The sequence below is a fragment of the Gossypium raimondii genome, chromosome 8, assembly GCF_025698545.1.
Source record: "Gossypium raimondii isolate GPD5lz chromosome 8, ASM2569854v1, whole genome shotgun sequence".
NCBI lineage: Eukaryota > Viridiplantae > Streptophyta > Magnoliopsida > Malvales > Malvaceae > Gossypium > Gossypium raimondii.
In genome coordinates this window covers 36,197,404-36,222,737 of record NC_068572.1, presented here as the reverse complement: position 1 = coordinate 36,222,737, position 25,334 = coordinate 36,197,404, and the positions used below count along the sequence as shown (strand labels likewise).

The 25,334-nt window shown below is 32.9% G+C and overlaps 3 protein-coding genes across 4 annotated transcripts; all 3 read left to right on the top strand.

The window, feature by feature from the left end:
• Nucleotides 1–9,209: 9,209 nt before the first annotated feature.
• Nucleotides 9,210–13,173, top strand: LOC105791339 (UDP-glucose 4-epimerase GEPI48). The gene is made up of 9 exons (XM_012619372.2): nt 9,210–9,632; nt 10,592–10,641; nt 10,725–10,860; nt 11,165–11,266; nt 11,447–11,674; nt 12,153–12,231; nt 12,436–12,518; nt 12,607–12,698; nt 12,780–13,173. Exons 1-9 carry the CDS (start codon nt 9,450–9,452, stop codon nt 12,880–12,882), a joined length of 1,056 nt encoding a protein of 351 aa, XP_012474826.1. The 5' UTR covers nt 9,210–9,449; the 3' UTR covers nt 12,883–13,173.
• A 917-nt stretch (nt 13,174–14,090) lies between these two features.
• Nucleotides 14,091–18,860, top strand: LOC105791338 (dynamin-related protein 5A). The gene is made up of 16 exons (XM_012619370.2): nt 14,091–14,404; nt 14,504–14,567; nt 14,674–14,781; nt 14,866–14,967; nt 15,113–15,163; nt 15,430–15,491; nt 15,704–15,794; nt 16,031–16,095; nt 16,204–16,398; nt 16,542–16,661; nt 16,801–16,871; nt 16,971–17,196; nt 17,741–17,791; nt 17,934–18,162; nt 18,253–18,392; nt 18,481–18,860. Exons 1-16 carry the CDS (start codon nt 14,276–14,278, stop codon nt 18,607–18,609), a joined length of 1,833 nt encoding a protein of 610 aa, XP_012474824.1. The 5' UTR covers nt 14,091–14,275; the 3' UTR covers nt 18,610–18,860.
• A 233-nt stretch (nt 18,861–19,093) lies between these two features.
• On the top strand, nt 19,094–21,657 carry LOC105791340 (GDSL esterase/lipase At4g10955). 2 transcript variants are annotated; one of them, XM_012619373.1, is made up of 3 exons: nt 19,094–19,341; nt 20,267–20,377; nt 20,499–21,657. In XM_012619373.1, exons 2-3 carry the CDS (start codon nt 20,316–20,318, stop codon nt 21,484–21,486), a joined length of 1,050 nt encoding a protein of 349 aa, XP_012474827.1. In that variant the 5' UTR covers nt 19,094–19,341; nt 20,267–20,315; the 3' UTR covers nt 21,487–21,657. The 2 variants fall into 2 exon arrangements, with proteins under 2 accessions (XP_012474827.1, XP_012474828.1); XM_012619374.2 differs by lacking the exon at nt 19,094–19,341 and adding an exon at nt 19,363–19,442.
• The last annotated feature ends 3,677 nt before the right edge of the window (nt 21,658–25,334 follow it).

Genomic DNA, 25,334 nt, shown 5'->3' with positions numbered 1-25,334 from the left:
TTCAGGACAAAGGAGGCTCTAGCATTTGGGCAAGCTAAGTTGGCAAGGATGAAGGATTTCATGTGTGTTTCTCTACTCTACCTTTGAGTGGTTGATGATTGTGGCGCCCTAAACCCGCCAGGTCAATCTGACCCGAATTTAAGACGTTACATTAGTCACCGATGTGACCCAGACCAGAATCGACATATTCGCATGTGATTTACTAACATTAATATTAATTAAGATACCAGCGGAAGACAATTATATGTTTGATATGTCATACATGATCAATTACAAGCAATTAAACCTATTTGCATGCTTATTTAATAGGCATTCATACCTTAAGCACACATAAGGGTAAAATCATCATTCATGCTTATCATATGAGTATCATACATATAAAATTAAACTAACGACATGTGTTAGTCTTAGAACACTTAATTAGACCCTTGACAAAAGAATGATCTTAGTTCGATTATAAATCTCAGTTAATTTTAGAATCAATTAATTATAGACTAATTTTTATAACAATGTCAAAATATTGAGAATTATCTAAAATATAAAAATTTATTGCATTTATATGAAATAAAACATTTAAAACATAAGCATGCAAACTTTCAAACCTTTTCGAAAACATCCTGGCCTCTAAAAATCCAAACACAACATGATAAATTTGACATTCATGCTTTTCAAAGATACCTATATAGTCAAAACATACCGATTCACCTATTGACACATACCTCAAGTGCCGAAATACCAACATACTCATCTTACCGCATTTTAGCTACTCTACTAACATTACCTCCAAGATGCACCAAAATATATCAACCATATACCATCAATATAAATGTTGAGCTAGTAATCAAACAGTCCATAAACAACTTAAAATGTCTTCTCTCGAAAGTCCATATCACATTGCCTTTAAGAACTAACACAAGTTTCAAACACCTACTTAAGATGGTAGATTCCTATAGTTCACTTAGCTCACTTACCTTCACCACTTGGTATTCTACTTGCTGCACATTTAAAATGAAGAGTGTGAGCTAAACATAGCTCAAGGAATGTTAAGGTTACTACTAAGCAAATATAATTATCCAAAGTTAAGCAAGCCATGCTACAGCTTAACAACACTATCATGTTTTCCAAGTAGAGAACATGCTTTTAGATTTCAAATACCACACATACATACTTAACCATTCGTATAACAACCTATGAATCTCAAGTAATATCATTAAAAGATATATTGGCAATTAAGAACTATGCAACACATATATGCTTACATATACATTGGATACCCAGATCTCTAAACAGACTAAAGACTTAATGAGCCATACACTATCCCATAAGTGTAGCTCATGGCTAACACCCTCCAAACACACCAAGCTGTCCCGGTGAACAAAGCTAAGCTCAACGCTCCCTTATCTCTCCACGCCATCCCATGAGCCTCAATGTTCATCACATATAACACATAATGGTGAGTGCTACAATCCTCTGGCATGCCAACTATATTCAATGATTCCAAGTGATCAAAAGGACAATTCATCACAATAACAATTGGTTTATTACTATTTTATGCACATTATACAACCATTTCACATTTTCACAAAAACTTTACACATTCATTTTGCATGCTCACATAAAGGTGTTTACAACATTTCTACAATGCTAATAGAGTCAAACACACTTAGACTTGCATATATGTGTATAAAATCAGCAACTCACATCACATATACATATATTAAACCACATTTAATTACTAGTTTACACACTTACACATCATCAACAAAGTATCATATAGGCATACTTTACTCAACACTAGCGAAGGAAAAAAAACACTTATACCAAAGCCTTAAATCTCATTTAAGACCTTCTAAGCTTTTGATTAACATCTGAAATCATACTTACCAGTAGTCAAACTCCAGAACACTCACCTCGACACTTTCGCTCACTTTGTCGAAAGCTCAACCGACTTTCTCCTTACCTCTCGACTTGCTTGATGATGGCACTGAAGGATCCGTCACTTCAACCACACCAAATACAACATACATATATGTTAGAGCACATATTAAAGCACTAGAAATTCAAACAAAACCACATACTCTAGTCTCTATTTTCTAGATTGAAAACTTAGCCGAAACTAGTTGAAATTTGGATTTCTCAATCCGGATCTATTCTAACCACTTAGGAATTGTTCTAAACACTTATTTATACTCTAAAAAAATTATCTAAACCAATTTAAACTTAAGAAACTCAAATTTGCACAAATTGAAAAATAGTCCTCCATTAACAAGCTTTAAACTCAACTTTGTTATTAGATTTCTTAAAAATCCTTCATGATCTATTGATTTAAGAATAAAACCCTCTTAATCTGGTAAATTTTAGTTGAGAAATACTTTAAATCATAGATTTAATAAATAGACACGAGATCTTCCATTTTCAAGCTCTTTTTGACCAAAATTAACATATATAAGATAGATCTATCTAAACTTAAGTTAAACTCAAGTTAAGGACTCAAATAAACTAAAAACATGATTAGGGATCAGAAATTTACCTTAGCTTGGATCAACAATGGCTGATTTTGAAAATCAAGTGTTGTAACTTGAAAAATAATGGAAAATTTGATAGGATTTATAAGATCTTTTTGAAAACTTGGTGAGTATTTGGAGTTAGGATGAGAGAAATTTTAGATATGGGATGAGAATTTAAGAGCTTTAAAGAAAAAAGAAAAGAAAAGAAAATGAATGCCAAAAGAAAGTTGAACAACGTGGGTTTTAGCCTTGCAGGGAAGAACACCCAAATTTAAAAAAATTGGCTATTTGCCACATAAACACTCCTATCTTTCTCTTGTTTTGTTATTTAGTCCTATGTCTCAACTATCACTCATTTTTTAATTATTCTAATTTAATCCTATTATTTTATTTTTAAAAAATGCAATTTAATCGAAATTAAATCTTCAAAATCTATTTTCCCTTTTTTTTCTTACACAAATCATTTTACTAAATTAATTTCTCGAATTAATAATTTCGAGTTGCTAATTTCTTACCAACCTCATCTTTTCCCAAAAGTAAACCTGACTTTTAAATTGAGAATCCGATCCATGAACCCAAAACTATTGAGTCTGATTTTTGGGTATAACAACTCTCTCCCTCTAAAAACAATTTTGTCATCAAAATTTTTATCTAAATCGAACAAATATAGATATTGATGTCTCATTACATCCTCAGTTTCCCACGTAGCTTCTTTATTCTTGTGATTACGCCACAAAACCTTCACCAATGGAATTGTCTTATTACAAAAGACCTTTACCTCACAAGCTAAGATTTCCACTGGCTCTTCACCATACGTGAGATCTAATCAAACATCGATATCTTCAACTGGCACAACATGAGATGGATCTGATCGGTACTTTCGTAACATCGACACATGGAAGACATCATGGATCCACTCAAGCTCAGGTGGCAACTGAAGACGATAGGCTACCGGTCCTATTCTCTCGATAACCTCGTATGGACCAATGAACCTCAATCTTAGCTTGCCCTTCCGACCGAACCTCAACACCTTCCTCCAAGGCAAAACCTTAAGAAACACTTTATCACTAACTTGATACTCAATGTCCTGACGTCTCAGATCGACATAAGAAATTTGTTTATCAGACGAAACCTTTAGTCTCTTACAGATCAATCTCACCTTATCTTCCATCTCTCGATCAAAATCTGGTCCCACAATTTGTTTCTCACTTATCTCAGAACAACCCAAAGGCGTCCTACATCTTCGACCATATAGAGCCTCAAATGGTGCCATCTGGATACTCGTCTAATAACTATTATTGTAAGCAAAATCTGCTAGTGGTAGGTAAGCTCCCAACTACCACCAAACTCAATCACACAGCTACGCAACATATCCTCTAAGATCTGTATCACCCTATCCGACTGACCATCTAATTGAGGATGGTTGGCCGTACTAAAGTGAAGTTTCAAACCAAAGCTTTCTGCTGACTTTTCCAGAATCTAGAAGTAAAACCCGAATCTTTATCGGTATGATCGAATTTGGCACTTCATGAAGTCACACAATCTCGGAAATATACAACTCTGCCAGCTTCTGAAGAGCGTAATTGGTACCCATAGTAAGGAAATGCACACTCTTCAAAAACTAATCAACAATCACTCAGGCCAAATCTGTATTTATCTGAGTTAGAGGCAAACCCAAGACAAAATCCATAGTAATCCGCTCCTATTTTCACTCTAGAATCCTGATAGGTTAAAGCAAAGTCGAAGGATACTGATGCTCCACCTTCACCCTCTGACGTACCATATATCTTGACACAAACTCGACCACATCCCGCTTTAGACTTGGCCACCAAAATAACTCATGAAGATCGCGATACATCTTATTACTACCAGGATGCATAGCATATGGACTACAATGCACCTCAGTCAGAATCGTACGCCTCAAATCCTTATCATCGGGTACACACAATCTCCCTAAAAAATTCAGAACCCTATCTTCGTTAAAACCAAAATCCCCAACAACTCCTTGCTCAACTTGTCAGATCCTCCGCACCGAACTCTTATCAAACGACTGCCCCTCCTTAATCTGTTTAGATAAGGTCGGCTTCAACATGAAAACATGACTCTCATTACATATAACACATAATGTTGAGTTCTCACAATCCTATGGCATGCCAACTATATCATATGGTTCCAAGTGATCAAAAGGCCAATACATCAGAATAATAAATGGTATCTAAGGTGATAATCCTATCCCGCCATGACATATGAAATGTATGTGTTCTGAGGTGCGTCATCATATCCATGACCCCTCAAATCTATCTATGAACTTTTATGGTTTTAGTCAAAAACCTTAAACCCTTTTAAAAAAACCCTAAACCCTAAACTATAAAACCTAAATCCAAAACCTTAACCTTAAGAAAACTATAAACCCTAACCCTAAGATAGAGAAAGAAAAAATGCGCTCAATTGGATACAATTTCCCTTTTTCTATCTTAAAAATGACCTATTTCCCTAAAAAAAAAAGCCTAAAAGCCTAATTAAAAAAAAACTACACTTTTTGGTTAATTCAGCCTAATAAAACCAACATAAAAGAAAGAAAAAAAAAGAATTTCTGCCCATTATGGATTTTAACGGATGCCCAATTCCCACACCAGTTATTCTTACTCGTTTAATGTTATGTCTACATTTATAATGCGCATTTTTCAAAGTAATTATATAAATATTATTTTTGAATTTAAATCCATATTTAAATGCTAAGTAGTATTAATAATATCTATGTCGAATTTATTTTATTAATTTTTATGAGGGTAAAATAAATTTATATTCTTTTACATATTTTTGTATAGTTACTATTTTAATGATTTAATTTAATTAGTTTAATTTTTAAAATAAAAATCTGATTACTTAATTTAATTTGATCCAAATTTTAAGATTTATTACTTCATATAAATCGTTATAAAAGGTGGGCCAGCATATATTCAAATTACGAGCAAAGATTATAACCCGATTATTTTATTTCAAAATATTATAAATTCCAAATAAAATTAATTATGCGACTTCAGCACTGCGAACTAGGGGTGAGCAAAATTCGATTTGACTCGAAAAAATCGAAAAAAAATTCGAATTTCGAGTTAAACGAATCGAGTTATTCGAGTTAATCGAGTTATTCGAATCAACTTGAATTTTTTTTTCGAATTTCGAGTTCGAATCGAGTTGAGTTTTCGAATTCGAATAACTCGAATAATTCGAATAATTCGAATATCCAACTATAATATTTTACAGTTTTACCCTAAACTCCCAAACTTTTTTACTTTTCCCTCAAAACTTTTACTCCTTCTCACTTTTCCCCCAAAACTTTTACTCCCCTCCCCTCCCAACCCCCCAATCTACCCAAAATCCATTTTCCACCAAAATTTTACTCTTCCATTCATTTTTTTTTCAAAATTTTACTCTCAAAAACCCTCAAAACCTTTTATTTTCCCCCAAAATTTTTACTCTCTTCCCATCCCACCTCCCATCTACCCCAAACCCTCCCCCCTCCAATTTTTTTTTAATATTTTCCCTCCAAAATTTTACTCCCCCTATTTACTTTCTCTCAAACTTTTATTCCCCAAAACTTTTTATTTTCCCCCTAAACTTTTACTTCTCACCCTTTACTCTCAAATAAAAAATCAAAATTATCCAAAAAAAATCACTAAACATAAATAGTAATAATTTTATTTATATATACTATTTATATTATTAAATTAAATTTCACATTTTATATTATTTATATTATTGAATTGTTAGGTCATATTGAATATTTATATTAAAATTGAATTCTTAATTATGCCATAAAATATTCGTGTTAAAATTTTATATTGGTATCAATTTCAAATTTTATTTTTAAAATAAATTTTATTAAAAATCATATTTTATATTTAATATATTTTAATTCCAAAATACATAGTGACAAGAATCCGAAGATAATTGAAACAACTAAGCAAACAAATAAGCTAACCAGTATATAAAAAATTAATAAATAAATTATGAGGTGATGAAAGTTAATAAAAAATTTGATTAAGGTGGACAAATTTTATTACGATGGGTGACAATGGTTACAAGGACCCAAAATTATTTTTTAAAATTTAACTCGAACAAATATATTCGATTCGATTCGAATTCCATCTCACTCGACTCGATTCGAGAAAACTTCAAATAAATTTAGGATGATAAAATGAGATTCGAAAACTCGATTAATTCGAAAATTTTCGATTCGATTCGATTCGATTCGATCGAATGCTCACCCCTACTGCGAACTGCTCTACAATACCAACTGCACTTAGTACTACTCACAAATTTGTTTTAGCAACCTCATTATTCGAAAAATTAATATAATTTTAATTCCGTTTTTAAAAAAATCAAATTATTTGGACCTTCTTTGTTGACATGTTCCCCTCTTATATTATATAGAAAAATGATTAATTTTTAATTTTAGTTTATGTAGTATACTTAACTTTTTAACATAATTTGGCACTTCAAATTTTAAAATGTTATTAATTGGTCCAAATATTTTATTCGATTAAAATGGTGATGTAACTTTTAAGAGTTATTAACATTGTTAAAATTAATTGTTAAATTCAAATCCACAACAAAATATTTCAAAATGTTACACGAATGATTTTAATCGAAAAATTTAATAATATTAACAATTAAATTTGAATTTTAAATTTAAAATTAAATTTTAAAAATAAAAATATAAATCTACGAAAAGTATATGAATATTTGAATTAATGTTTGGAAAGGAAGGTGCATATTGAATTAATTTCCGAAAGAGAGAGAAATGGGTAAACCACTTTATCTAGAGATTTCTATCATGATTTAAAACATTTTATTTTCCTTTTGCTTTCCTTTTTTATGTTAAACCGCATTACAAGGATTTATGGATTTTATTTAATCTTTTAAAGTCAGCCTAACACCGCACTATCACATGATAATGCGATTTTGCTCATGCAATTCTCGTTGCTGCTTTTACAAAACAATCACACCGCTGCCACCGCTCTTAATATTATTCTATTTTTATGAATTTAAAACACAAAGTTTAAAATTAAATAAGAGGATAAAAGGCAATTAGTCAATTTAATTTGTTTAACCTTTAAAAATAAAAGTATTGTTAATATATCATATGCTACTAATAAAATTTTAAAATTATATCTTAAAAGAATATGTATTAGCCTCTTATCTAATCTATTTTTATCTTACTCTTTTAGCTTTTAAATTATATCTTACTAGATAACATATTTAAATTTTGTTAGTACTTAGCTTTAATATTTTTTAAGAAAATTATTTGAAAAATTATTAAATATTAAATATTTTTATTTTGATTAACAAGTGTTGAGTGTAGAGGTAAGACGATTACATTCTCAAAAATAGAATACATGTTTAAACCTCGAAATGACATTATTAAAAAAATAGCCATAAACTTGAATATTGAAAATAAAATGGACATGAAAAGAGCGAAAAAATATTTTAAATGTATTTCGTCATTGATCAATTATTTAAAATAAAATTTTAGAACGCATAAAATTAATGATTTGACTGAAACAAAAATAATAATTTTTCAAGAAAATATTTAATTTAAAGTAACATAATTGTATTTAATATTAACTAATTTATTAGATATTTTAAAATATAAATTCAAAATTTATAACATTTAGTATGCGCTTAATTTTGTAATTTATGAAACAATTAAGTGTTGGATTTATGTTCGCTAATAATAAACGTTATATTTTTACCTTTATTTATAATAAAACCAAATTTGGTTTAAATATTTTTTACGAGCTCAACATCTTCCAACGACTTTTTAGAAAATTGTGGTTCAAAATAAAAATATCGAATGCATTTTACCTTAAATGTTTTATTAAAACGAAATAAATTGTGTTTAAAATTCATTATCAATGCACTGAAAATTTTCAAAGAAATAGTTAAAAGGTTGTATTAATAACGGAATAATTTTATTTAAGTTCAGTCTTCCTAGTTAATAAAATTATTTCTTTCAAAACTTCTGCCAAATTTTCTTTTTAAGAAAAAGTAAAAAACTTAACCAAATTTTCAGGAAAAAATTTAATAACGCATAAAGAAAAGTACAAAACCATCCAGAATATCCCATTCCAAAGAAGACAAAAAGTAGGTACTAGAAGGTTAGTTTAGTCCAAACCGATCAAAAATTGCCACGTGCACTTGCAATATAAACAAAAGTTTCTCCACGTGGCCGATCCTCATTCCTCTCATCTCTCTCATTCAGAGCACCCCAATTGGGTAGTAAAGCACATGAAAAAATTCATTTACTTAAAAATTTTGATAATTATTATAAATTTTAAAAGATAAAATTATATAAAACACTTAATAATCCGATAAAATTAAAATTATTGGTGTAATTATTATAAATTTTAAAAGATAAAATTAGATAGAAGTCAATTTCTTTGAGACTTTCATCTTATATATCAAATTTTAAATCTTTTAAAATTCTCATAAATCATAATATAATTTAATCTATATTCACTATTGCATTGTATTTCATTCTTGAATTTAGTCCAAACCGATCAAAAATTGCCACCTATATGGAGACTCCCACACTTGAAATATAAACAAAAGTCTCTCCACGTGGCCGTTCCTTATTCCTCTCATCTCTCTCTCTCTCTCTCTTTCTCATTCAGAAAATGCAAGGAAATAATTTCCTTTTCCTTTAGATTTGGATTTTGATTTTTATATATTTTTCTCTAATTAATTATCATTCCTCCCGCTATAAATTCCCCCTTTGTTTACCTCTAATTTAATTCAAAGAACAAGTCCTTTTCTTTCTAACGCTCTTGTCTCCGTTTTATCTTCTCTCTGGGGTTTTTCGTTTTTCCTAGTTCTGCTCTGCTCTCTTGTTCCTTTTTTTCCCTCTCTTTTTGGTATTTTGGTTTGATTGAATCGATCATGTCGAAGAACATTCTGGTGACCGGAGGAGCCGGTTATATAGGGAGCCACACAGTGTTGCAGTTGCTTTTAGGCGGATACAAAGTGGTCGTCGCTGATAATCTGGAAAATTCCTCCGCGGTTGCTATCAAAAGAGTTGAAGAACTCGCCGGTCAATTCGGCAGAAACCTTTCTTTTCGCCAGGTTCGTTGAACGGTTGAACTCTCTGATTTACATTATAAAAAAGAAAAAAAAAAGAGAGAAAAAAATTGTTTCGAGGCGTAATTTTGTAATTTTCAATGAGTGGCTGCTGAGTTGGTTGCCAGACCAGTAAGGCTTATTTAATTAGTATGCTTAAATTGCTAATTTGGAGTCTAATTGGGTCAAGTTTTATTAACTTGACGGCTTGTTTGATAATAAAATTGTTTTAGCTGGCAACATGGGGTGTTCTAAAACTCGGTGATCTGTAATTTTCTTTTTCTTTTTAGATGAAAATGGTTGGAATAGTTGGGATTTCGCAAATAATTGATAAATTATTACTGTTATTTTTTTAATTTATTTGCTATGTTTTCACGCAAATTTTTAATTTTGATCGATAAAGAAATTAGTGCGTTAAATTATAATTATTGTTTATAAATTGAAGAGTTCAGCGTGGTAATACTTTGATCATTAAACAGAGTTACTGGGTTGTCGGGTGAAGATTCTTTTATGGAGTAATATTTTTAAAAGCCTATTTGGGGTGCTTCAATGGTATTATTTTATTGTCAGTATCTTAAAATGTTATTGAAGCTCTCTTTTGATTTGGAATGTTTGAATCTAGTTATCTACTGGACTACACCTGTTATTCATTGCTTTGCTGGGTGATATTTAAAAGTTTTCCTCTTTAATTTTACCTTGGTAGTTGATTGTTAACCTTTTAATCATCTGTAAACTTGAAGTTGAAGGGTCTCAATTTTTCTGTTTTTGCTTCTTTTGAGAATAAAGTGTTCATGGGGATTTGTGGGATTTTGCCAATAATCAAATCCATCATGTGCTGTTGAATTATTGTGACATTACAGTTGTTTACTAAATATTTATATCATTATATTATTTATGCATCCAGATTTGTTCTGACCATAAATCTGAGATGGTCCTAACGTTTGAACCTTCGCTTTCGACTGCAGGTGGACCTTAGGGATAGATCAGTAATCCAAAAACTTTTTGCTGAGACAAAGTACTACGAGGAATCCATTTGCTGTTATTCTTTTGCCTATTCCCCTTGCTCAGGCTCCAATAACCCACTTGATTATATTGCAGGTTTGATGCTGTGATTCACTTTGCTGGACTAAAAGCGGTCGGTGAAAGTGTAGAGAAACCATTGCTCTATTATGACAACAATGTCATTGGGACAATCACCCTGTTGGAAGTCATGGCTGCACATGGATGTAAAAATGTATTTCTCTCTCCCTTCATACTTCTGCAGCCACATAACTTTATAAAATAAATAAATAATATGCAATTTTCAGTCTTTTGTTTCTTTACATTGCCAAGGAAAGCATTAACTGTAGAGCTAAAGAGAAATGCACTTTGTTTTATTCTCGATCATTCAAAAGCTAAGTTCTTAGATGTTCATTTATATGCAGAGGCTGGCCCTATGGAATCTAGAATTACTTTTCTAATTTGTATATTTCAATATGAGTAGGATAGTCAATTTTAGTTTTGTAAATTAATCAGTCTTCTAATTTAATACATTTCAGCTTGTATTTTCTTCATCTGCTACTGTTTATGGCTGGCCAAAGGAGGTTCCATGTACAGAAGAGTCCCCCCTGTCTGCAGTGAATCCTTATGGACGGACGAAGGTATGCAATGAGCCTTTCAAGAGTGAATACTCTTTTGCATCTCTAGAAGCAGTATAGATAAAGAAAGGACCAGGGATAGTCATTACACTTTTACTAGTTTTTTTATATGAATCTCTTATGAGTACTTAGGAATTTGTCAATTGAGATTTTCTCCCATATCTGACATGGTTGGTCTTTCAGCTTTTCATAGAAGAAATTTGTCGTGATGTCCATCATTCTGATCCTGAATGGAAGATCATACTTCTAAGGTATTTTAATCCAGTTGGTGCACATCCTAGTGGCCATATAGGTGAGGATCCCCGGGGTATTCCAAATAATCTCATGCCTTTTGTGCAACAAGTTGCTGTCGGGAGGCGACCAGCATTGACAGTTTTTGGAAATGATTATGCCACAAAGGATGGTACTGGGGTAAGCTTTTATCATTATGACTGTTAATTCCGTTAGATTATATCTCATATTTCAAAAAATATTTTTACTATATGTGTAGGAACTGTAGTATGATTGAATTCTGTTCAGTTTCCATCTACAACTTTTTTGTCAGTTATGCTTGATATGAGTTTAAACACCTAACATCTCCTTGGATTCCTTTTATACTTCTTAATACTGGTAAGCCATGCATCTTCCACATAATCGCAACATCTTTCCTTTAAGCAAACCTTTTCTTCCTTGCAATCAAGTAGACCACCTCATGAAGCTCTGGCTCCCTTCTTGGCTATTAAATGTTTGTGCCCTTCAACATTTTGAAGCAATATGCTTCAGGACTTAAAGGATTATTCTTTCCATTAGCTTTGACAAATTCTTTTAGACTTAAACCTCAAGGTAGGGAAATTTGCATCCAAGGTTGTGATTCCTTGTGACAAAAGGCTTGTTACTTGTCTCTTTGCAGGTACGTGATTATATTCACGTTGTTGATTTAGCAGATGGGCACATTGCTGCATTACGTAAATTATCTGATCCAAAAATAGGTATATTTCACATTCTTTATTTTGTTTCCTTCCATGTAATGTCGTGTTTGTGACTGTCTAGCTGCCTCGATTATTCAGTTTATGGTAGCAGACGAGAGTAATGTATTGGAGTGCTTTTGTCTGAACTGTTGCTTTTCTGTATTTACAACTATTTATTGCTTCAAGTAGAGTTGGCCCTAAATCCTACCAGCTATGCTATTATAGGTTGTGAGGTCTACAACTTAGGAACAGGTAAAGGAACATCAGTATTGGAGATGGTTGCTGCTTTTGAAAGGGCATCTGGGAAGGTACTAGTGATCTTTTGTTCTTCCATTCTGTCCAGGAGAGTAACTAGGACAATTCTATTAACATACCAAAGATTTGACCTTTTATCAGAAAATTCCTCTTGTAATGGCGGGACGTCGAGCCGGTGATGCAGAAATTGTTTATGCTTCAACCAAAAAAGCGGAACGGGAGTTGAATTGGAGGTAAGGCCATAGTTTATAAAGTTGTTCATTTTATTGTTGAGGAAAGGAATCTTAGATGAATTGGGTTGTGATTGATTGCAGGGCAAGGTACGGCATTGAAGAAATGTGCAGGGATCAATGGAACTGGGCCAGCAAGAATCCATATGGATATGGATCTCCTGAGTCAAACGGAGTGATGAAGTGAAGACACTGTGAAACTACCATTCTATATGAAGACATTTTATGATCATAGGATTTTTATTTTTTATTATTGACAGGATTTTAGGTGATTAATTAATACGATTAAAGATGTTACGAATTATAGAGAAAGAGGAACATACTTAGTATAGGGATGCTTCAACTGCTCAGAAGCTTGTGTATTATACTGCTCCTCATTACTAGCTATCGTTTGTGGCTGTTACGAATAGGAGTAAATTATCACATGAACACGAACTACACATAGATACTTGTAATGAAAAATACCGTCATTGTTCAATTTTTTTTTTTTTTTACATCCTTTATGATTATTAATATTGCAAAAATATGAATTATAAGTTTATTGAATGGTGAGCCTCCCTTCAATCAAAGAAAAAAAACACAAAGGTTGTCTCTGTAAGGCGTAATTATAAAGTATAAAGACACAGGCCCACAACAAACGGAATACTGGACTAGTCTCCAAGTCCAACGGCTTTATATCGCCCATTTAATTAAATCCAATAGAGAAAAGGAAAAAGTTGCCATGCCATGCCATCTGTTATTGTGCCGTTGGTACAAAAGGAAGGTCTTCTAAATTTAATTTTGAAATTTAAATCTTTGTGAGAAAATGTTAATTTAATCTACTTCCTTTTTGTTTTTAATTAATAAATTCAATTATGATATTTTACTTTTATAGGAAGAAAGAAAAAGAAATCTAAGAGTTTCCTTGTTTGCTTAGCTTTCTTTTGTTTAGATAGGAAAAAGTTAATGGAATTGAAGATCTCAACAAAAATCTATAAAACTTTAACATGCAGACAATCTTTTTCCTTTTTTATATAATTATATTATAAAAGATTTATTTGAAATTTACATTCTCTCGTTAATTTTAACAATTCAAACCATTCATCTTTTTTATTTTTTTCTTTAAAATTATTAATCCAAAAATTCAACCATAAATAAATTTCATAATTTTAATTAGAAAAATTGGAATTAATTTTACCAAGTTAGCTCTGTCGAGTCGAAGATGTTTTTACCTAAGCCAACCGGCCCGGAGTTCCCCAGGCATTGTTTACTTCATTGTCGTATTAGCTAGACACGCCGTTTCACTTCAAAAATGCATACTAAATTCAAACACATAAAATAAATCGTGGTAAAAATAATATTTAAAATAAATAAATAATAAATAAAACGCGCTTCACTTTTAAAGCCGAAGTCCCTTTATTCTTCCTCCATTTCAAAACTTCAAAAAAACTCCTTTCTCCGGACGGAACTTCATTTGGTTCTCATTTCTCACTCAGATCTGACAGGTGCCGTTTCTTTACCTTATCAGCTCAGATCTAGCTGATTTGAATCCGACGCTTGTTATCGTCGCCGGCACCCATCTTAAAAAAGAAAAAGAAAAAATGGATAATTTGATTTCTCTGGTGAACAAGATTCAAAGAGCTTGCACTGCTCTTGGTGATCATGGAGAGGCAAGCGCCTTGCCTACTCTTTGGGATTCCTTACCGGCGATCGCCGTCGTTGGTGGTCAGGTCGACTCTCGATCTTTCTTTTCCTTTTTCTATTTCTAGTCAACCTTTGTTTTCTTTTTTCTTTTATGATCTGCTGGTCTGAGATTTCAATATTAACAGAGTTCAGGGAAATCTTCGGTGTTGGAAAGCGTTGTCGGCAAGGATTTTTTACCTCGTGGATCCGGTAAAAACAATAAGTTATCGCTCTCAATCTATCCTTCACCGCTAAGAAACTCAAGAACTGATTCTTTTTTCTTTCATTTTGTTTTTTTGATTAAAAATTAATGCAGGTATTGTTACTCGTAGACCTCTGGTGTTACAGCTTCATAAAAGTGATGAAGGAACCAGAGAATATGCTGAGTTTCTTCACCTTCCTAGAAAAAGATTTACCGATTTTGGTAAATATCTTCTTATCGTTCTTTATTTAAGCAAAAGGAATTATATAAATCGTAGGGTTTAACTTTTTATTATCTACGTTATAGCTGCTGTTAGGAAGGAGATTCAAGATGAGACGGATAGAGAAACTGGGCGAACTAAACAAATATCTAGTGTTCCAATTCATCTTAGTATATTTTCTCCCAACGGTATGACCTGTTTGTAAAAATTATTTCTGTTTTCTTCCACTTTATTTAATTGTAAAAAGTCATCTTATTATATGTTCTACCAAATCTCCAGTATATAAGATATTTTCTCTACTTATTTTTTTATTTTTTATGTAATTTTATGCAGTTGTCAATTTGACTCTGGTTGACCTTCCTGGTCTGACGAAGGTAGCTGTTGGTAAGTTAACGGAAAAGCCTCGTGAAAATTCAAAGAAAATTTCAATCCTTATAATGCTTTATCTCTAATTTAGACTACCATATTTCCACGGGACCTAAAATAAGTAAAATATTCAAAATTTAATTCTTTTTATTTCCCATGTAAGAAAAAAAAAAATCATAGCATTTTTGCACTTCATACCCCAATTTCATTCTCTTCTGGTAATAAGATTTGCAAAAAGAATTATTAAATTATGGGATATTGATGGATTATCTTGATAAATGCAGAGGGTCAACCTGAAAGCATTGTACAAGATATCGAGAACATGGTTCGATCCTACATTGAGAAGGTAAAATGCAGCATAGCTGTTTCGTTTTCTTTTTTCAGTAAAATTCTCTAATGTGATTGCTATCAAGGTCTAGGAAAACTGTATTGTGGATAGTTTTTGTTGTAAATTGCTGGTTCTTCTGTCCCTAATAACTTTGCAGTGTATATTCTTTTATCCAAGTATGAAAGCTGAATGGAATGTTCTTATCTTTGTTTGTTGAACTTCTTACTCAGCCCAACTGTATAATCTTGGCAATTTCACCTGCTAATCAAGATCTGGCTACATCAGATGCAATTAAAATTTCACGTGAGGTGGACCCTACAGGTAACCTTTTCCATGATCAGTTTGTTCCATGCTCTTCTTCCTTGCCGTGCACCTCAAGATCATAGTATTTTCTACTTGTTCATTGGTAATATCATGTGAAACCACGGCTGGTTTTGAATTCATTCTCTGTAAAATTATTGCTGTGCCATGTAAGCTTTTTGACTTGTGGTTCTTTGAAGTATAGGGGTTGTACAATTCTGATTTTCTAATACATGGCATTGGTATTAACCTTTCAGGGGAGAGGACTTTGGGTGTCTTGACAAAGATTGATCTGATGGATAAGGGCACTGATGCAGTTGATGTAAGTTGATTTATGCTTGATTTAGACATGCTAAAACCTTTTAGAGTCTTGAGTATTAGATGCATTAGGCATTATTATGTTCTCTAAGTCATATTTTTGTGGATTCAGATACTGGAAGGAAAATCTTATCGGCTGAAATTTCCTTGGGTTGGTGTTGTGAATCGCTCACAAGCAGATATTAATAAGAACGTTGACATGATTGCTGCTCGGCGTAGAGAGCGCGAATATTTTGCTAGTACCCCTGAGTATAGGCACCTTGCTCACAGAATGGGATCCGAGCATCTCGCTAAGATGCTCTCAAAGGTATGCTAATGGGAAGTTTGTGTTTGTTTTGTTAAAACCTATTTAATCCTTAATTTTCCCTTGTAAAGGTAATGATGGTACTGGATTCAGTGCTACATTTTCTTCAGTTGGTATTAATGTAGTCATTCTGGTTAATGTTTCAGCATTTGGAAACTGTAATCAAGTCCAGAATTCCAGGCATTCAGTCCCTTATTAATAAAACAATTGTTGAACTTGAAACTGAATTGAGTCGTCTTGGAAGGCCTATTGCTGCTGATGCAGGCGTAAGTGTTCTATTCCTGTTATCTCTCTCTATCTTGTGTGTGTGGCTGAAGTTTGGATATGCTCAGCCATTTCTACTTGCAGATGATTCTCAGTTAAAAGTTCTTTGAGAATTTGCTGATGGCTTAAATGTTTATACAGGGAAAGTTGTACTCAATCATGGAGATATGCCGTCTTTTTGACCAAAACTTCCGAGAACATCTGGATGGCGTGTATGTATCACATTTTGTTTTTACTATAATCCTTAAGTTACCTGTCTCCAGGTTCACTCGTTTTTGCTATTTTTGATGATGTTGAATTTTTGTTCACAGGCGTTCTGGTGGTGATAAGGTTTACAATGTTTTTGACAACCAACTTCCTGCTGCTTTGAAAAGGTTGCAATTTGACAGGCAACTATCTATGGAGAATATTAAGAAGCTCATTACTGAAGCCGATGGTTATCAACCACATTTAATAGCTCCCGAACAAGGATATCGTCGTTTGATTGAATCTACTCTAGTTACTATCAGAGGTCCAGCGGAGGCTGCTGTTGATGCGGTATGAAAGAAATCTTGGGAAACGGAATATTATGTTCAATTTGACTTGTAAATATTATTCTGGTTTTCTTCTCTTTTCTCTTAGCATTACTTGTTTTGGCCAGATCCTTAGCATCAGTTGTCTCTTCATGCAAAAGTTTCGAAGATTGATATTTTCTTCTATTTAGTTCTTAATCTAAAAATTTTAATCAATGTTAGTAAGGTTGCTGTTGTTTATCCCTTTCTGATTAATCATGTTTACCATTCTTTCACACCATAGCCATTTTTTTTTTACAAATCTTTAGACATTATGAGGGATTACTATTTCTTATCCTGGGTGAGAAGGATCATGACTGAACTTTTTTTTTCCTCTTTTGGGGAAGGAAGTGCAAGGGGAACCTCTGCATTGAAGTCCGCATAAATTGCTCCATAAGTCCACCTTATACATAAATCATATGGCGCATAACTGTTTTATAAACAGAAATGGCATATTTTTGCATAAAACTTTTATTTATCCAGTGCATCATGCTTCAAATTGGATTGATTTCCTTTATCACACTTTTCAGGTTCATTCCATTTTGAAGGATCTGGTTCACAAGGCTATCAGTGAGACTCCAGTATGTTCCCTTCTTTGCTTATCTTATTTATGTCTCAAGAGAAATCATGCCTATTGGATGATTATAAGTCATACCATTAACCTTACTTTTGTTTGTTATCTATTGCCCTTGAGTTTGTATTTCAACTTGGTTTGGTTTTCAGGAATTAAAGCAGTACCCTGGTCTCCGAGTAGAGGTTGGAAATGCTGCAATCGAGTCTCTTGACAGAATGAGGGATCAGAGCAAGAAAGCAGCACTTCAACTGGTTGATATGGAATGTTGTTACCTTACAGTTGAATTCTTCCGAAAGCTTCCTCAAGATGTTGAGAAAGGTGGCAACCCTACGCAATCAATATTTGACAGATACCATGAAACATACCTGAGGAGAATAGGTAGGTTCCTGAAAACAAGAAAAAGGTTTCTTGAATGATAGATCTTAATCATTTAACAGATAATGGGTTTGACCGATGATATATGGGCAGGAACAACTGTTTTGTCCTATGTTAATATGGTTTGCGCCACTTTGCGCCACTCGATTCCGAAGTCCATTGTTTACTGTCAAGTCCGTGAAGCTAAAAGAAGCCTGCTTGACTTCTTCTACACTGAGTTGGGTAAACTGGAGGTAAGAATTGTTGCTCTCTTAGCATCTCCTTATGAACTCTGGGGACAATAGATGATTAGTGTGATTGACTTGGGAAAATTTCTTGTAGCAAAAACGATTGTCGGCATTGTTGAACGAGGATCCAGCAGTCATGGAGCGACGCAGTGCTCTCGCAAAGAGGCTGGAATTATACCGGAGTGCTCAAGCAGAAATTGATACAGTTGCTTGGTCCAAGTAGGGTGGCGAAATTGTTTTTGATTGGGCAGGCAAAACACAATTCATTCTTTCATTTATGATATGTATGAGCAGAGAGTCGTCACGTAGGGGGGGAGGGTTGTTTTTTTCTTCTTCTTTTTTAATGTATTTCATTTCTTAACGGCAGTTAAATGTAGTCATAGTTTTACCATCATCATTGTGAGAGCAACATCATTTGTTGCGTATGCTACATTTTTATGAAAATATATACTATAGAAATGTTTGCTGCCACTATCTTAAATATATCATTTCGAAAGGTAATTTTGTTTTAATAAAAAATTATAATTCTGGTAGATTTTCTACAATTATAATTTTTTTTTGAAAGTTTGTTTTAGGTGATTCAGCTAATGAAACAATATATATTACAATATGAGAGCCTAAATTTCAATGAAGGCACATGAAATCGGGATATTATATCATTTGTATTAGTGTTATACACGAACACGATCCTTTCTCGACAAAAAAAGAAAACTACAGTAGTTGTAGGTCCACATTCCCTGGGGCTTATGTCCCTGGGCCGACGACGTTTTAATAAAATAGTGAACATGGTACGAGATCTATTTGCTATTGTTGGTGTTGGAAGAAAGAGACATTTAAACGATGCTTAATGTCCTGTGTCGCCAACCAACTGCTTCAAAATATTAAAAGCTATCATCACAAATATCATACATACGGCTCCCAGATCTGCTCTTACCTCTCAATTCCAGTATAAAAGGTAACCGTCTTTCCTTCAATATTTCCCCATTACTGCTATCTGATTTCTGAATCAGAACAGCATTTGGTTATTCTATTGTTTTAGCCATTTTATCTCGATGGGTTCGTCTCGATCTGCTTTATCTTTCTTTTACGCTGTTTGTTTTTGGGACTTAATGTAGATGGAAAACTTGAAAATAAGAAAGTGCATTGATTGATGGTGTTTTTCAGCCATTTTCTGTTGTTGGGTTTGCTCTTCAATCAGTTCATTTCTTGATTATGTTGAATTGCTGATGCATTTTTTTTGGGGGGGTTTATTGCTTGTCATTATGTATCATAGGCTGTAGGGATGTTGATGGATCTACACCAAATTTTTTTATGATGCGTAGAAATTAGATTAAAAATTTTGCATTAGGATTACGGGGGGGTACTCCATATGAGGTCATTTAATACATATAATAAGATTAATCCTTCTTTTCTTATATGGTTTTGAATCTTGGATCACTTTTTTTTCTGGGTTTGTTTTAATAATTACTTATATTCCAAAAAACTTGCAGTGAGACTTAAAGCACGAGAGTCTCATGGTCATCAGACCTTGGATTTTGCAGTTCTCTGAATGTTATTCAGCCACCACGGGCTGGCTTTGAACAAATGTTTCAGTAAAAACTTAGTTCAGATACTACTAGTTTTTTCTGCCAGACCGAATGTAGTAAATTGTTCTTGGAACTTATCTAGGTGCTCAAAAGATGGTTTGGTACCAACCTAGTTTGGATGATTCTAAATAGGCGTTTGAAAAATGTTGGAATTGGATAGTTTTTGAAGCTTAGGATCATTTCATGTTCTTGTTGATGTTAGCTTTGCCCTGATAAATGCATCCTATTGAGCACATATTTAGATTATATCTTCTATTACGTAGGAAATAATTTATGTTTCACTTGTGCATACAGGTAAGGGTTTCTAAAATATCAACGAGAACAAAAAACCGTGAATACTGTGATGGCCTCTGAGAGGGAAGTTTTTGGTCTTTCGGGTCCATTACACCTAACCAATATAGATTGGTGAGATCCATATTGTCAATTTCCATATATGTTAAAGTTGTTAGAAGTTGTGGATCTTTGAATGAGTTTTAATCTTAGAAGGTGAATAATGTGTTATGTGCTGAAATGTTTTTTGGCACAGGAATAATGCACATCATCGAAGGTCAGTAGCAGCCAGTTTGGTTGAGGGTGTGTATATCTTGGAGCGAGACCGTCAGGAAAAACGTGAAGGTTCTCAAGCATTGGCTCCTCCCTGGTGGGAGTTCTTTCATTTTAAGTTGGTTCGTAAGCTGATCGATGATGTTGATTTTTGCATCTTTGGTGCTATTTACGAGTATAAGCCTCCATCGTCTCATTGTAATGACTCAATAGTCTCAATTGATGGAAATCCCCGCTATGTGATTGCGTTCCGAGGTACCATAACTAAACCAGACTCCTTCACAAGAGACTTTGAGTTGGATATCCACATAATGCGAAATGGACTCCACCAGACATCTCGCTTTGAGATTGGCATGCAAGCTGTTCGAAACATGGTTGGTACTGTAGGTGCTTCGAATGTCTGGTTAGCGGGCCATTCCCTTGGGGCAGCTATGGCAATGCTGGCTGGAAAAACTATGGCTAAGATGGGAAACTTTTTGGAAGCTTTCCTCTTCAATCCCCCATACTTATCTGCCCCAATTGAGAGAATCAAAGATAAGAAAGTAAAACATGGAATTCGAATTGCTGGCAGTGTAATCACAGCAGGACTTGCTCTTGCTGCAAGGGGTAAGAATCCTAGGAGTCGATCTGAAGATCCATTCTCCGCTTTGTCTGCGTGGACACCATCTCTATGTGTAAATCCTGCAGACCACCTATGCTCCGAGTACATTGGTTATTTTGAGCACCGAAAAAAGATGGAAGAGATTGGAGCTGGGGCTATTGAGAGGTTAGCAACCCAGCATTCATTGGGAGGTCTATTTATGAGTGTCGTAGGAAAGGGTGTGGAAGCCGCGGAACCACTGCATCTGCTTCCTTCTGCAAATTTGACAGTGAATCTGAGTCCTTCCAATGATTTCAAGCAAGCCCATGGGATCCACCAATGGTGGAGACCTGACCTGAGCTTGAAGTGCAGTCTTTACAAGTTCAAATAGTTTGCCATATATATCCAGCTTTGTCTTTGTATATGTCCCATTAGTGGTTCCTATTTCTGTGGATTAAGGGGAGAAAAGAGAAACATATATGCATTGTTTTCCATTGACTGATTCCAAATTTCCAACCAAATTATGTCGTTAAATATACGGAGTTTGTTGCTCATTTTTTAACACCTCCCTTCACATTCCAGTCATTATTTGACATGTTTCAACATTCAACGGTTCACGGCACTGTCACCAAAATCCTGGGTAAAAAGTGGATCTTTCCATTCCATCGGTAGAGAAAGGAAAATAAAACACAAGCTCCACTATTTTCATTAACATTTTCTCCATTGTTGGACCAAAGCTAAAGCCAATTCGACAAAAATGAAATGAAATATATTGGAAGATTGCAGAACAAAAGATTAGAATAAATCTTGTAATAAGAAGGGAAAATCTAAGACCCTTTGGATTCTCAACACAGTACATTTAACTTTCTTTTTTAAAATCATCTGCAGGAAAATTTGGTGTTTGGGTAACATGAGTTTAGTGTGTTTTGGCAATTCACAAATACTTCCCAACTTCTTTTATACCAATCTCATATTCTTACATTAATTAATAACAAATTTATTAGAAATAATTCATTAACGTAAAATATTTATAAAATACTTAATTAAATATTATATGTTACATACCGTTAAAATAAACATTATGACACACATTATTATGTTATTAATAAAATTACAATTTTACATATTTCTAATAAATTTTAAAACCAACATTTTATTATATATTTTAGCATAAATATTCATTTTTCTATTTTAAATTTATTCCTATCATTGCATTTGAGTCAAAATACAAATTTCATCTTATCTCAATACTACCATAACTAATCTCGCCTCATTACTATTTTCAGTTTCACTGCCCAAGTGTAATTGTGAATAAAACTGAATAAAGTTACGAAGTTAGGCAGGTAATTTATTTTAATTAATAATGGGTTTGGATAGTGAGCTCTTATTCACTATATTTTTGAAAGAAAAGAAATACCCAATATTCATATCAGATTTACTAAACAAAGTTTTTGGAATACTTCAAGAGTGAAAGTAATCTAAGAATCCTGGTATATCTAGGGTTATTTCCACTTTTAATTGGTGAAGTAATACTGTTTGAAACATCTTTATGGAACATTTTGGAAAAAATGTCCTTCTAAATAATCTTGTTCTACAATGAGTTGTTTTGTAGTGGTACTTTTCTTAGAAGACCTTGTTCTGAAAAATAATATTTTAAATAAGAGTTGTTTTAAATTAGGATTATTTTGAACATAATTTTCTTGAAGAATAACCATTCTAAACAAAACTTGCTTGAAAAACCGTTATTCTTGACTTATAACTACTCTAGACAATGATTGTTTTAAATTGGAGCTTGCTCTAAACATAATTGATCCCAATGGTTGTTCTAAATAACAATAATTTTGAATGAGAGTTCTTTTCTAAAAAAAAAACAAAATAAATTATATGTTTCCAATTTTTATAAAGGTGTATTTGCTTTTATTTTTACACCCAATAGATTTTTAAAGAAAAAAATTAATGATATGTTTTCCCAATTTTATAGGAAAAAGTAATGACTAGTTATCTCAAATTTTAGAGAAAAACAATAATATGCTGTTTTCAATTTTTAGAAATAATTAATAGCATGTTATTCTTTATTTTTTATGAAAACAATGGCATGCTATTCTTAATTTTAAAAGGAAAAGGAAAAGCATGCTATTTTAAGTTTTTAGGAAAAATAATTACATGTTACATATTTTTTCTAGGATATATAGTAATCGGATGCCTTACCTGATTTCTTTTAGAATAAAACTATTACACTTTATACTTGATTTTTGATAAAATATATCTCTATAACATTTAATATGCTTTTACTTCTTATTAAAGTGTAATAATCGTTGGTGAAGTAAAAGGAGTTGTTCCTTATTTAATTGTGAATAATTTAACTACAATTTTTTATTCAAATACCTTAAGAAAGCAGTTTTCTATTCTAATTTAATTTAAAATTTTCTATGTAGAGGTAATAGTTTGAGGAATAATTTTTGTTATAACCATTTTAGACTTACAAGATCATTGCTATTCTATTACTTTTATTTTCTCTCTATTTCTCACTATAGTATTCTTTCATGGAAACTTTCTCTTGAAAATTTTCATGCAGGGTTAGTTTTGGAAAAAAAAAACAACTTCCAATATTTCTTTTGGAAAAACAAACCTTATTTAGAATAGTTGTTGTTTAGAGCAAATGTTGTTTGAGAATAACTATGTTCAGAGCATAACTCCAATATAAATTAATTGTTATACAGTGTAACTATCAGTCGAGAACAACTCTTATTGTGAACAACTAATGTTCGGAGCATGTCTTGTTTAGAATAGTTGTTTTCTAAAAACAACTATATTTAGAACAATCGTCATTCAAAATAAATCCTATTTAAAACAGTTGTTTTGCAAGAATAGACATTGTTCAAAATAGGTTTTTTTTCAAGAATGTACCGCAATAAAACAACTCAACATAGAATGTTACAATCACAATATAGGCAACCACAATACTGAATGTGGCTTTAGACAAAGGTATTTACTTGTACTTGAGAGAATGTTACAAGGTCACGCCTTACATTGACATAGTCTAAGGACACTTATGAAGGAGTGGTCAACTGTACATGACACAAGGAAAATGGTGACAGTTGAGCAAGAGCTGAGTTACGACAAGAATAGGTAATCTCTTGAATTTTATTGATAGACCTCAATGGTATATATATTTATACAACAGTAGTTATGTAAGAATCAAATTGCTAAAAGATAATATCTCATAATAATATCCTATAATATCCCATTAGGAACCAAATTGCTAAGAGATAATATCCCATAATAATATCCTATTAGGAATCAAATTGCTAAAATATAATATCCCATAATAATATCCTAACACCCCCTCAAGTTGGAGCATGCAGATCATAAATGCCCAACTTGCTGAGAAGATATTCAAATTGTAGTTTACCAAGCACCTTTGTAAAAATGTCAACAAACTAAACAGAGGTCGGAACATAAGAAGGTGCAATCAACCCGTCCTAGATTGGATCCCTAACAAAGTGACTATCCACTTCAATATATTTAGTACACTCGTGAAATACAGGATTTTGTGCAATATGCAATGCAGGTTGACTATCACAAAAATAAAGGAATTGTTTTAGGATAATGAACACCTAAGCTCAATAATAAGGCCTTCAACCACTTGAGCTCACAAGTGATATAAGCCATAGACATATACTTAGCCTCAGTAGAAGAATGGGAAACAATATGTTGTTTCTTAGTTTTCTAGGAAAGAGGAGGTTGTTCCAATAAAACAAGCCAGCCAGTAAGCGAACGCCGAGTTAACGAACAAGTAGCCCAATTCGAATCACACCACCCTTTCAAGGACAAATCACTATCAGATCTCAAAAGAATCTCTTGACCATGAGAGCCTTTTAAGTACTAGACAACACGCAGAGCCGCATCCCAATGCTGCTACCTCGGCTCATGCATAAAATGGGATAAGACATGAACTGAGTATGCCAAATCAGGTCTAGTAATTTCCAAATAAACCAAACGACCTATTAACCATTTGTACGGCTCAGGATCAGACAAAACTATCCCTATAGCATGCGCTAATTTATGATTTTGGTCTATTGGCGATCCTGCGGGATTTTCTCCCAAAATACCCACCTCCGAAATAATATCAAGTGCATATTTTCTTTGATAAAGAAATAACCCCAAAGAGCTACGAGCTACCTCTATCCTAAAAAATATTTCAAAACACCTAGATCTTTCATATGAAACTAAGAACTG